This window comes from Typopeltis vanoorti, chromosome 13, assembly GCF_054136105.1.
Source record: "Typopeltis vanoorti isolate ZY-2024b chromosome 13, IOZ_Tvanoo_1.0, whole genome shotgun sequence".
NCBI lineage: Eukaryota > Metazoa > Arthropoda > Arachnida > Uropygi > Thelyphonidae > Typopeltis > Typopeltis vanoorti.
In genome coordinates this window covers 68819887-68832290 of record NC_143561.1, presented here as the reverse complement: position 1 = coordinate 68832290, position 12404 = coordinate 68819887, and the positions used below count along the sequence as shown (strand labels likewise).

At 37.2% G+C, this 12404-nt stretch overlaps 1 protein-coding gene across 1 annotated transcript in view; it reads right to left on the bottom strand.

Annotated features, from left to right (window-relative positions):
• The window catches only part of beag (IC cytokine homolog beag), a 170225-nt gene that overhangs the window by 43436 nt on the left and 114385 nt on the right, over window positions 1-12404 (bottom strand). Inside the window, exon 17 of the mRNA XM_090403298.1 lies at window positions 5708-5774. Coding sequence (XP_090259424.1) covers window positions 5708-5774 — 67 coding nt within the window. The remainder of the gene's footprint in view (window positions 1-5707; window positions 5775-12404) is intronic.

Genomic DNA, 12404 nt, shown 5'->3' with positions numbered 1-12404 from the left:
TCTAGATTTAGGCGAAGACTAGGTGGATTTATGAGAGTCTGGTGCAGGTGCAGGAGTGGGTTGCTCATTGCTTTATTAAATTCTTTAATCGAGGCTTGTCTTCTCCATATGTTTGGTGGAGTAATGTTAGACAGGCAGCCAGGAGAGAGGGGTACTTCTCACTGTCCCACTAATTGTGCGCATGGTAGAGTTTAGCTGGGTGTCTATAATGTTAGTGTGTTGTACTTCTTTCCCAGATAGGGGCAAAACATTCTGCTGCAGAGAATGCAAGGGCTAGTGCAGATGACCTTAGGACTTCTGCATCACAACTTCAGGTTGTTTCAGCAAGCCTTGAAATGATATTGTTTCACATTTTAATTTTGTTGGACAAGTTGGTGATGTGCCTTTTATAGGTTAGGCTTCTGTCCAGGCTCACTCCAAGGTATTTCAGGTGAGGCTCGTGTTCTACCATTTTCCCATAGAAAGAAAGGTTGAGGTGTCGATTTGCCTCTGCATTGTTCAGGTGAAATACTGTGGACACAGTTTTTGTTGGATTTAGTTTCAAGTACCACTGCAAGAAGTATTTGAAGCATCCTGGAAGAGTACTTGAAGTACTCTTTCAGGATGTTCAGGTCTGTGTTCAAGGTTGATTCCAGGTTGGCAAAGGAGGTAGATTGATGTAGGATCGCTAGGTCATTAGCGTACATATACTTGCTTGAGCTGGTATGTGGTAAGTCATACACATAGATGTTAAAAAGTAAATGGGATAACACAGAGCCCTGAGGGAGACCGTTGTGAAGGAATCCGGGCCTGCTCTTTTTTCTGCCAATATGGACCCGGATCTTTCTGTTGGAGAGAATAGATTCAAAAAACTGGAAAGTTTTTTTGTACCTTATAATATTTCCTAGCTTTAGGAGGAGGGCCCCTGATTCAGACTGTGTCATAAGCTGATGTTAGGTCAATGAAAGTGGCTCCAGATTTAAGTTTCTTTTGGAAGCTTGCTTCAATCTGTGTTGTCTTATATTGATGGTTCCTATCTTCACTTTTTCTGATGTTGGTTTATTCTTCTTCTTCTAGATGTTGAGTTGGAGCCTGATCCAGTAGCTGACTTTTCACTGTTCACCCTGGTTCCTTGACAAAAACAGCAGTGGGCTGGTTTAACTGGGTGATACCCCCAGCTGGCATGAAATTTCATCATGTTGTAACATCATATGCCTAAGTGGTTTAGGCCAATAGAGAGTACAATTTGGTCGGCTAAGTCCCAAATTGCCAGTCCATCCTTGTTCATTCAGTATCAAGTAGATACCCACTAACAGGTTGCACTATGTGAAGGTGAGGATCAGACAAAAGCCCCAGTTAGTTCTCCACATTCCTGAAAATCAATGTGGAGGTCTCCTCCCAGTTATTTAGCTTTGACCCTTAAGCGACCCCACACACACATATATATATAACTGACCCACACATGAAAAGCCATAAGACTTACAGCATATCAGTGCGTTATGCAGACAACAGAGTAAGAAAATAGGAGTTATCTGTTGACATTTTTTTGAAAAGCTGAATATTGTATTCTCTGACGAAGGCAGAGTGCAAGAGGAGATTAAAATGGAGGCAGATGGAACGAAAGAGAAGGCAGAGAAGTTGGTTCAGAGAGTTTCAAGCTGGTGATAATGGCCAATCCAGTAGAACAGGCAGAAACTGAACTTCTATGAGAGAGGGATTGAAGTGGATCTCTCTCCCTCTGTGTGTGTGTGAGAGAGAGAGGAGGAGATCATTAACTAACTGTACTACCCTCTTCTGGATAGCATCAAGCAAGCTTAGAGAGGATTTCACTGAACCACCACAAATGTGTGAGCAACATTCCATGGTTGGTTGGATTTGGGATTTATATAGAATTTGCAACTGTAGAAGTGTGAAGTAGTGTCTTGAGCAGAAAAGTACAGTGAGTTTTTTGGCAGCTGCAGACGCTGTGGCTGAGATGTGTTTGTGCCAGGAAAGGTCAGCAGTGTAAGTCATTCCAGGAAGAGAGATCTAATTGTGTTTGGATATCTGGGTATACTAAAAGTTAGGGGAAGGGATGAGAGATCTTTCTGTTGAAAGATCAGATAGGAATGAATTTTGATGACACCGAAGTCTACAAGGTTGGCCTTACCCCAATGAATTATAGCTAGGAGATCAGAGTTCTTAACTAGATATTTATAACATAAATGAAAAGATCAAGGAATATAGAGAGAAATGGAAAAATCATCTATCTAGGATGGAAAGATATCAGTTACCAAGAGAGAGAGAGAGAGAGAGGAAGACTAGCAACAAGATGGAAAGACCAGTGAAGCCAGAACAGGCAAATGCCTAATCCTTGAAGAAAAGAAGAATCATCATCATCAAATTCCTGACATGTACCCTCAAGGAGTGTGCAGGATATGATAGTACTACATGAAAAATTTACATCATTACTAACTTCCTATCAACAATTTTCTGCCAAATCAATCTGTTACCTGTCAAGACTCCAACATTATCAGATCTTATATTTCTATCTTCTAAGGCACTTTTTACCATATCAATCCATCTATATCTTGGTCTTCCTCTAGGTCTTTTTCTGCCAACCTGGCAGAGAACACTTGTTTTGCTAATCGTTCCTCTCTCATTTTGTTTAAGTGATCATTCACCTAAGATTAGCTCTGCTAACACATTCCTGGATGTTAACAATGTTAAGTTCTTTCCTAATATCCTCATTTTTAATATGATATTGCCACTGATGCCATCTGTTCATATCCCTAATCTTTCCCAGGACTCGTATTTGTGGTCTCTAGTCTTTGGAAAGTGTTTTATTTCTAACCCAGCTCTCAGATCCATAAGCTAAAATTTGTTTGCACACTCTCTTGTATACAGCTAATTTAGTGTTTTGACTAATTTCTCTCTTATTCAATATAAATTTATTCAGTTGACTTCAACCATACCAGCTTTTTTGATTCCATTGTCTATTTCCATATTTAATTTACCATCTGCACTAAAAATAGTGCAGATGGTAAATTAACTTAGGCACAGTTTTAAGTAGCTAAAATGTTTTACTTGTTCTATGGGTTCTAAATTCACAATGCAGTTGATATTTTCAATGCTTCTGTCTATTTTCATTATCTTATTATTGCTGACCCTCATACCATATCTATTACAATAGTTATTCAATTTAGTCAGGGAATCTTGCAGACTTGTAGTGAATTTATTTAGAAGTATTAGGGGAAGGGATGCGAGATCTTTCTGTTGAGAGATCAGACAGGACTGAATTTTGATGGCATTGAAGTCTAGAAGGTTGGCCTTACTCCAATGAATTATAGCTAGGTGATCAGAGTTCTTAACTAGATATTTATAACATAAATGAAAAAGATCAAGGAATACAGAGAGAAATGGAAAAATGATCTATCTAGGATGGAAAGATATCAGTTACCAAAAGAGATGAATATTACTCAATATTATTTATACTTCTAAATAAAGAAGATTATACAAAAAAAATATATTTTTTAATAATATGCCCAGTATGAATTAAAATATTCTTTAGGTACTCTTTGGTTATTCTTCTCCTCATCACTACCCTGAAAGATAAATATATATCTCTCAGGGTAGGAATACATACAACAAAACTATCATGGTACGAAAATGTAATAAAGGTAATGCTACAGTATTTTTTAACACAAATGAAATGGGAGATCTTCTGCAGGATTCCCATGCCTGCAGTAATGTCCCAACATGGACAGAGCATGAAAATAACAATCTTATTATCTCTGCTATTGGCCAAAAGAAGTTAACAGCCAGTTAACTACAACACATCTCGTTAGTCCAAGGACTGATGCACTTTCAATATTAAACAAACAAAAAGTGGTTTGTTTAATATTCATGCATAATCGTGGATGCTATGCAAACTTTTCAAGGTATTTATCCAAGCTATTCATTCCAATGGCTGGCAAAATAGACTCTTATATCAAAAATTCAGTAGTTTTTATAGAAAAAATGAATAGAGACAAAAAAATAAAGAAAGATATGATACCAGAACTCAAAGACTTATTAACACACCTAGAAGCAACTAGTTTGTTCACAAACATATCTTAGAACAAAACCATACATTTATTACGTGTGATTTTCCTGGCAGACAGTGTCTTTAAGTACTGTTTAGATAACACATAACCTTTTTCTTATATGACAATAAAAACATATGAACAAAAAGAAAGCTTGCAAATGAACTTGCCAACCTCTTCAAAAATAGTCAACATTTACTTGGAGTCTTTCAAACAACAGACCTCAAAAGAATATCATTTACAACCAAAATGCAAAAAGGATGAGATATATTCCAGGCTTGAAAAATTTTGCAATGTTTCACCAGTGAAAGGCAAATATCTTACTAGTTAGGTGCCAACCTGGGGGTATACTCTACCCATGGGTCACCTGATATATCATAGTCACATCTCAGACCTGGTCAATTTATAAGCTTTTATTAATGCTATGTCTAGAGCCTCCATAGCTCAGCTGGTTTAGATGAAGCCCTTTGGTTGGAAAGATCTGGAGTTCGATTCCTGTCGGTGACACGAGGAACCTTTATCTGGTCTCTTTCTACAAAAGGCGAGTTAGCCAGTCTTATACACAGGTAAGGGTTTTTTTTTTCACCCCGAAACTCTGGTTTTTCGTTCTCCTGGAACAGGCAAACTGGCCCCATGAACACATGGATTACAGTCAGGAATACTTAAAACCCATCCATAGGCCTGATTCGTCAGCTATGCCGGTCCCGAGCCCGGATAAAATTAGGGGGATTGAGATGGTGCCATACTTCCCCATGAAAGGGGCCTCATGGCTGTTGTATCATCATACGAAATAATAATGGTATGGCTAATTTTTGCCCTTTGTAATTACAAGTGTTGAAGCACATATGTACTGTTCATATGTGCTACCTTATATATTAGTGTGTTTATCAGTCTGAGAGACATGAAGAAAAATCCATACACTTTATCATGATCATTTATTATTATTTACATGACTATTTAAACACCCATTTTCAGTTCTAACACTTATAGAATTATAAAGTGATTCAAGAATTTTTCTTGAATCACTTTATGAAAAAAAGTCAGTTTCTATCTGCCATTACAAACAAAATATTGAAGATAAAAACATTAAAAATCATAAAGACTGTCAATAATAAAACCCTTAAGTCTATACATATATTAACTACATAGTTAATATATGTTTTTGATTGGTTACAATAGAAGTCATGAAGATCACTCTAAGAACTAGGCCAGATGGCAAAAAATCATCCACAAACTGCTACTGAACATGAGGTTGAGGAAATACATGGTAAAAATCTGGTGCGAATTGGCTAGAGTTTGTGAAATAGGACTGCCCGTGTCTGTTTCCTCAAACTGCTGATAATATTTTCCTCTGTACACAAAGTAGCCTGATTGCATAACAAATTCAGTAAGTTTCATAATATCAGGAAAAAAATTTTTTTTTTAAAAGTTGAAAAGTATCCTGTTAGGGTATATTGGCAAACAATGAATTAACTTTACCTGAAAATCAAAAACATTAACTAAAGTCGATTAAAGGTGAATTTCAATGTTAATTCGCTATGATGGATTTCCTTTAATTCAATTTTAATTCATTTTTCTATTAACTAAATTTATGTTAATAATCAAAAATTACTGACATTCACATTGCCTTTAATATCTTTAATTCAAATTTTACAGCTAATTACCATATCCATCTTTGAATAATCAACTTCATCATCACTGTCAGCAACAGCATCTTCATTTTCTGGTGCACTGCAAAATTTAAATTATAATTTTACTACAATTTTTAGATTAAAATACATTATGAAATAGTGGACTAAATACATACTACCATAGTGAACTAAATAAATGCATATGTGTGCACGTGCACACATTAAAGCATACTTAAAAACTGACTTCTTGCAAAATGATGTATGATCAGCTCCATGCTTCTGAATGCTTTCTTATATATGATTCATGCAAAAATAAACAAAAACATGGCTCTGGAATAGTGTACAGGCACCTGGAGTATACTATAACCAATGTTCATTACATGAATCTGACAAAATCATTTCAATTGGATTTTTTTTTTTTTTTTTGGATAACCTATAAAAATAAATTATAGGTTATCCTGTCTTACTTTGGCCAAACAGGCAGGACAGTGAATATCAGAATTTCAAACACAAGGACTACATCCGGTTTCACAAGTATAGCCACTCTAGTCTTGCAGACCATGCTCTGGATACACACCACAGAATACGATGGAAGAAAGCTACAATAATACACCGTAGCAAGTTAAAATTCGAAAGACTATTCATGGAATCAGCCTCAGCCCTAAGAAACTCTCCCAACCTCAACAAATTTGGTTGCATGAGATTACCCCAAATTTGGGAGGCTTACATCAGCAGACCTTCAACCCAACAGCCAAGAACACCTACATAGCCTACTAGGGGAGGCACTATCAGGACTTTTAGGTCCTGATGGGGGCAAATAGCTTCATCACTTCATTCTCAGTTACTGTGTTGTAGTGCCTATATGCACGTGCTTTTTTTTTTGTAAGTTCCTTTTGATGATGGCAATGTGACGTTTCCAAAATATCGGAAATATTTATTAAAGTAATTTAATTTATATTCTTATGTACGTTGTCAATTCGTTAAGTGATTTAGTAATGCATAACCAACGTATAAGCTTGCCTACGAGAATTACCATCATCCACGGAAATTCCATCACACGGAGGGCTCGCCAATATGGTAAAATGAAGTTGAAGTTATCAAGACAACTAAATTGTCTGACATTCCTAAAACGCTGCCAGGATAATCAGGTAATCCCAAATTGTGTAAAATTCAAGCACTGTTTTGTTTCACAAAAAGCTCTCCGTATCTATAACCACGCCAGATACGCTTTGCTTCAGGAATAAATTGCTGCCACGTGGTTTCTCATAGCTGACATTAACAAAGCTATTCGTGCACTTTAAATCACGAGCTTTGGTCAATTTTACATGACGTCTCGTGTACCGCAACAGACAAAGAATTTGAGAAAATACGGGGTCGACAGATCAAAAAATTTGAAAAATTAAAAAAAGAACTCTACCGTCAATCCAAAACTTCCCACCAACACCGTAATCAACCTTTCTTCAGTCACCCTGAAGCACTCAACGTGCTTTCACGTGGCCACAACTTTGCCATTGCTCCCAGAAAAATACCTAGTGAAGATATTATGATCCAGATTGACCGCGGAATCCGCCATCTTCCAAATCAAATTGCCAACAGTGTAAGACTGGATATAACTTGTGTCCTCTCCAAAGCAAGACCACCAAAAACCAACATATCCAATAAGGAGTATAAAGCTCTGCAGGAAATGAGGAATAATAAAGAAATAGTTATCACCAAAGCAGATAAGGGAAATGCAACTGTAGTACTTAACCAAACGGACTACACAGGTAAGCTTAATGCTCTTCTATTAGATCGGGCTACTTACCTCCCTATTGAATACAATCCCACCAACTCACAAATCAGAAAACTTCACAGGCTCCTTAAGAAGGTCACTTCTTGACCTGTAGAAGTTACTAACAGATTAAAACCATTTAACTCTATACCCCTCCTGTATTTATGGACTCCCAAAAATACATAAAGAAAATGTGCCATTACATCCATTGATTCCCCCACATACAAATTAGCTAAACATTTGGCCAAAGTGCTCACACATTATACTGGCAACACACCATCACACATAAAAAAACTCAGCCCACTTCAAAGCCAGCATAGAAAGCCTTACACTCCAACATACTGACATAATGGTCAGTTTTGACGTCTCCTCCTTATTCACAAATGTCCCACTCAAGGAAACTTTAGAGCTAATCCAAGCTAAATTTTCTCCCAATATCTCAGCCCTATTTCAGTTCACAATGAACTCAGGCTATTTTGTTTGCCAGGGAAAATTCTACAAACAAATAGAGGGGACAGCCATGGGTTCATCTCTCCCCACCCTTGGCCAATTTCTTTATGGAGCCTTTGAAGAAAAAGCCTTAGCCTCTGCCCCACAAAAACTAACCATTCACTACGTTGATGATGTGTTCGCTATTTGGCCACATGGCTCTGATACACTCCTCTCCTTCTTAACACACTTAAACAACCAACACTCCAGAATCAAGTTCACTCTGAAAAAAGAGGAAAATAACAGCCTCCCTTTCCTAGACACACAAGTCACCCACCAGCCTGATGGAACCTTGGTTTTCTCATTTTATAGAAAACCCACCCATACAGGCAGGTACATTCACCAACAATCCCCCCCCCCACACACACCACAACAATATGGAGTGGTGAAAATCTGTTCTAACGACAAGGCCCTAAACACTGAACTAACCTTCACAACAAGGATTACTTTAGATCCATCAACATTCCCTACATCTGAGGCACCTCGGAAAAAATTACCAAAATCTTAAAAAAACATGACTTCACCTCCTGTTACAGACCATACAGAAAATTGGCATCCCTTATCTGCTCCACTAAAGATCAACCACTTCCCCTAGACCTACCTGGTGTATACAAGGTCCCTTGCAGCTGTAAACTGTCTTACTTTGGCCAAACAGGCAGGACAGCTAATATCAGAATTTCAGAACAGAAGGACTACTACATCCGGTTTCACGAGTATAGCCACTCTGGTCTTGCAGACCATGCTCTGGATACATGCCACAGAATACAGTGGAAGAAAGCTACAATAATACACCAGGTTCGAAAGAATTCCATGAATAGACTTTCAAATTCGAAAGACTATTCATGGAATCAGCCTCAGCCCTAAGAAACTCTCCAAACCTCAACAAATTTGGTTGCATGAGACTGCCCCAAATTTGGGAGGCTTACATCAGCAGGACTTTTAGGAGAAAAATAGCTTCATCACTTCATTCTCAGTTACTGTGTTGTAGTGCCTACGTGCATGTGCCTTTTTTGTAAGTTCCTTTTGAAGATTGCAATGCGACATTGCTGAAATATCAGAAATATTTATTAACGTGTAATTAAATTTATAATCTTATGTATGTTGTCAATTCCTTAAGTGATTTAGTAATGCATAACCAAAGTATAAGCTTGTCTACGAAAATAGAGGAAAATTGTAAGTGATGACAGAACAAACAAAGGATTGATATGAACAATACCTAAAACATACAAAACTACAATACATGAAAAAGTACACATGCAAACAATAATGGGACATATAAACAAGAACTAGAAGAGTAATGAAATTACAAAAATGAAAATCCAGAACTCAAACTTAAATTTTGAAATGTTATGTTAAATTAACGTCACTTACCTGAAATCTGCATGATGAACTAAATGTGTGTGTGGTCTGTAAAATCAAAATCAAAAGTAACCTGAAAACTTAGGCAATCAGTCACCACTCCAGTTACACTTTGTAACTGTTCACCTCCAATTACAAAGCGGGAGAAAGGATACATGTGATGCACATTATGGCCAGATGCCTAAGGGGAAGAAAAAAGAAATTGGCACTTTTTCTGATGTGAACAAGTTAGATGGACAGAGACCTAATGTAGGCAATATGTGTATCACTTGTGTACCTTCACTCTTCATAACTGGAGGTGGTGAACAATTACAAAGCGTAAGGCTATCGCTGTGTCCTCTTCCTCTAATTGGAGATGACCAATTATAAAATTGACTGGTGATGTTTTCAGGTCATTTTTGATTTTAATGGTACAGGCTGCACATACATAGTTCACTATGAGGATTTCAGATGTAACATTAATTCATCATCATCAAATTCCTGCCACATACCCTCAAAGGGTGTACAGAATATGACAGTACTACATGAAAAAATTACATCATTACTAACTTCCTATCTACAATTTTCCTCCAAATCAGTCTGTTACTTGTCAAGACTCCAACATTATCAGATCTTATATTTCTATCGTCTAAGGCACTTTGTACCATATCAATCCACCTATATCTTGGTCTTCCTCTGGGTCGTTTTCCTGCCAACTTGGCAGAGAACACTTGTTTTGTTAATCTTTCCTCTCCAATTTTTAAGTGACCATACCAAATGAGATTAGCTCTGCTAACGCATTCCTGGATGCTGACAATGTCAAGTTCTTTCCTAATATCCTCATTTTTAATATGATATTGCCATTGATGCCATCTGTTCACGCCTCTAATCTTTCTCAGGACTCTCATATCTGCGGTCTCTAGTCTTTGGTCAAGTGTTTTACTTCTGACACAGCTCTCAGATCCATAGGTTAAAACTGGTTGGAACACTGTCTTGTATACAGCTAATTTAGTGTTCTGACTAATTTCTCGCTTATTCCATATGAATTTATTCATTTGACTTCCCACCGTACCAGCTTTGCTGATTCTGTTGTCTATTTCTATATTTAATTTACCATCTTCAGTAAAAATCGAGCCTAAGTAGCTGAAATGTTTTACTTGTTCCACAGGTTCTCCATTCACAACACAGTTGACATTTTCAATGATTCTGCCTATATTCATTGTCTTTGTCTTTTTATTGCTGACCTTCATACCATATCTATTACAACAGCTATTCAATTTAGTCAGAGAATCTTGCAGACTTGTAGCGGATTTATTTAGAAGTATAACATCATCCGCATAAAGCAAAGAGCTGACATTAACTTCTCCAATTTTGATATCAGGTTTAATACCACTTTCCTTCATAATGTGATCCATATAGATAATGAATAACAGAGGGGATAATGTACATCCTTGTCTCACACCAGATTTAACATTAAACCATCTTCCTGTACTTCCTTCGATTCTAACTGCTGACTTACAACTCAATTAAAGACTAAGTATTGCTTGATATAATGCCCCATTGACACCATATAACTGTAGCGTATTGAATAGCTTCTCTCTTGGCACCTTGTCATATGCCTTTTCCAAATCGACAAAACTTAAATTCAGATCTTTGTTATATTCCCATGCTTTCTCGACTATTTGTCGTAAAGTGAAGATCTGATCCTGACAGCCTCTATTTGGCCTGAATCCAGCTTGTTCTTCACTAAGCTTTTCTTCCACAATTCTTCTCAACGGTTTCTCAAGTATACTTGCATAGATCTTGCCGGGAACACTCAGTAGGGAAATACCTTTGTAATTCTCACATTCAGTTTTATTTCCCTTTTTATATATGGGTACTATGAGAGCTCTACTCCAATCATCCGGAATTCGTCCCTCTGTCCAGGCTTTCTGTACTATGCAGTGCAGCCACTGTAAGACTTTCATACCACCATACTTCAGCATTTCTGGTCGAATATCATCTACTCCTGCTGCCTTTCCACATTTCAAGCCTTTGATGGCTTTTTCTACTTCAAGTATGGATATGTATTCCTGACTGCATGCCTGGTCAGTGTTTTTTATCACTGTGCTGTCATCACTGCTTGTTTCATTTAGCAGTTTTTCAAAGTATTTACTCCATACTTCAAGGATATCTGTTTCTCCCATTTTCATGTCACCTTTATCATCTCTAACTCCTTTTACAGCACTCTTTCCTCCATTCCTAAGCTTCTTCAACAACCTCCAGAATAGTTTCCCACCTTCTTGATATTTATTTTCTATATTCTTGCCAAAGTCCTCCCATGACTTTTGTTTAGCTAGTTTTACACACTGTTCAGCTTTCTTACATTTGTCTCTGTATTCTGTAAGAGTAAAAGCTGACTTATTTGCCAGGAACGTTAGGTATGCTTTCTTCTTTTTCTTCACTGCCTCTTTAACTTCCAGTGTCCACCAGGGAGTTCTGATTTTTTTATCCTTGCACACAACCTCACCACATGCCTCTCTGGCAGAATCAATCAATGTTTTCTTCAGAGTTTGCCACTGAATCTCCAAGGTTTGATTCCTGTTCTCACACTCTTTCATTTTCTTTTCAATAATCTTTCTGTATTTTAGTCTGTAGTTCACATCTGAGAGCTGCTCAACTTTTATTCGCTTTAAAACTTTCTTACATGTTATTCTTTTCAATATGAAATTCAATTTTATCCTGCTCAAGACTAAATAGTGATCACTTCCAATTTCAAATCCTCTGTACACTCTGGTGTCCTGCACCAGGGAGAAAACATCACTATCAACAATAACATAGTCAATGAGACTTTTCTTATTTCTTACCTCTTCTCTCCATGTGAATTTGACTAGTCCATGTCCTGAGCAGAAAGCCAACAGATATTTGCCATTATTATTAGCTTTGCTCTTTTCTCCAAATTTTCCCAAAATATTTTTGTATGTCTCACAATCATTTCCTACTCTGCTATTTAGATCCCCAACAAGGACCAACTTTTCCTTGTTCATTGTGTCAGTTGCTTTTTCTAAAGCTTCAAAAAATTCCTCCACTTCTACCTTAGTAGAACCTTCTATGGGACCATAGGCACAAATAAGTCTCACTGTCCAGTTCCCC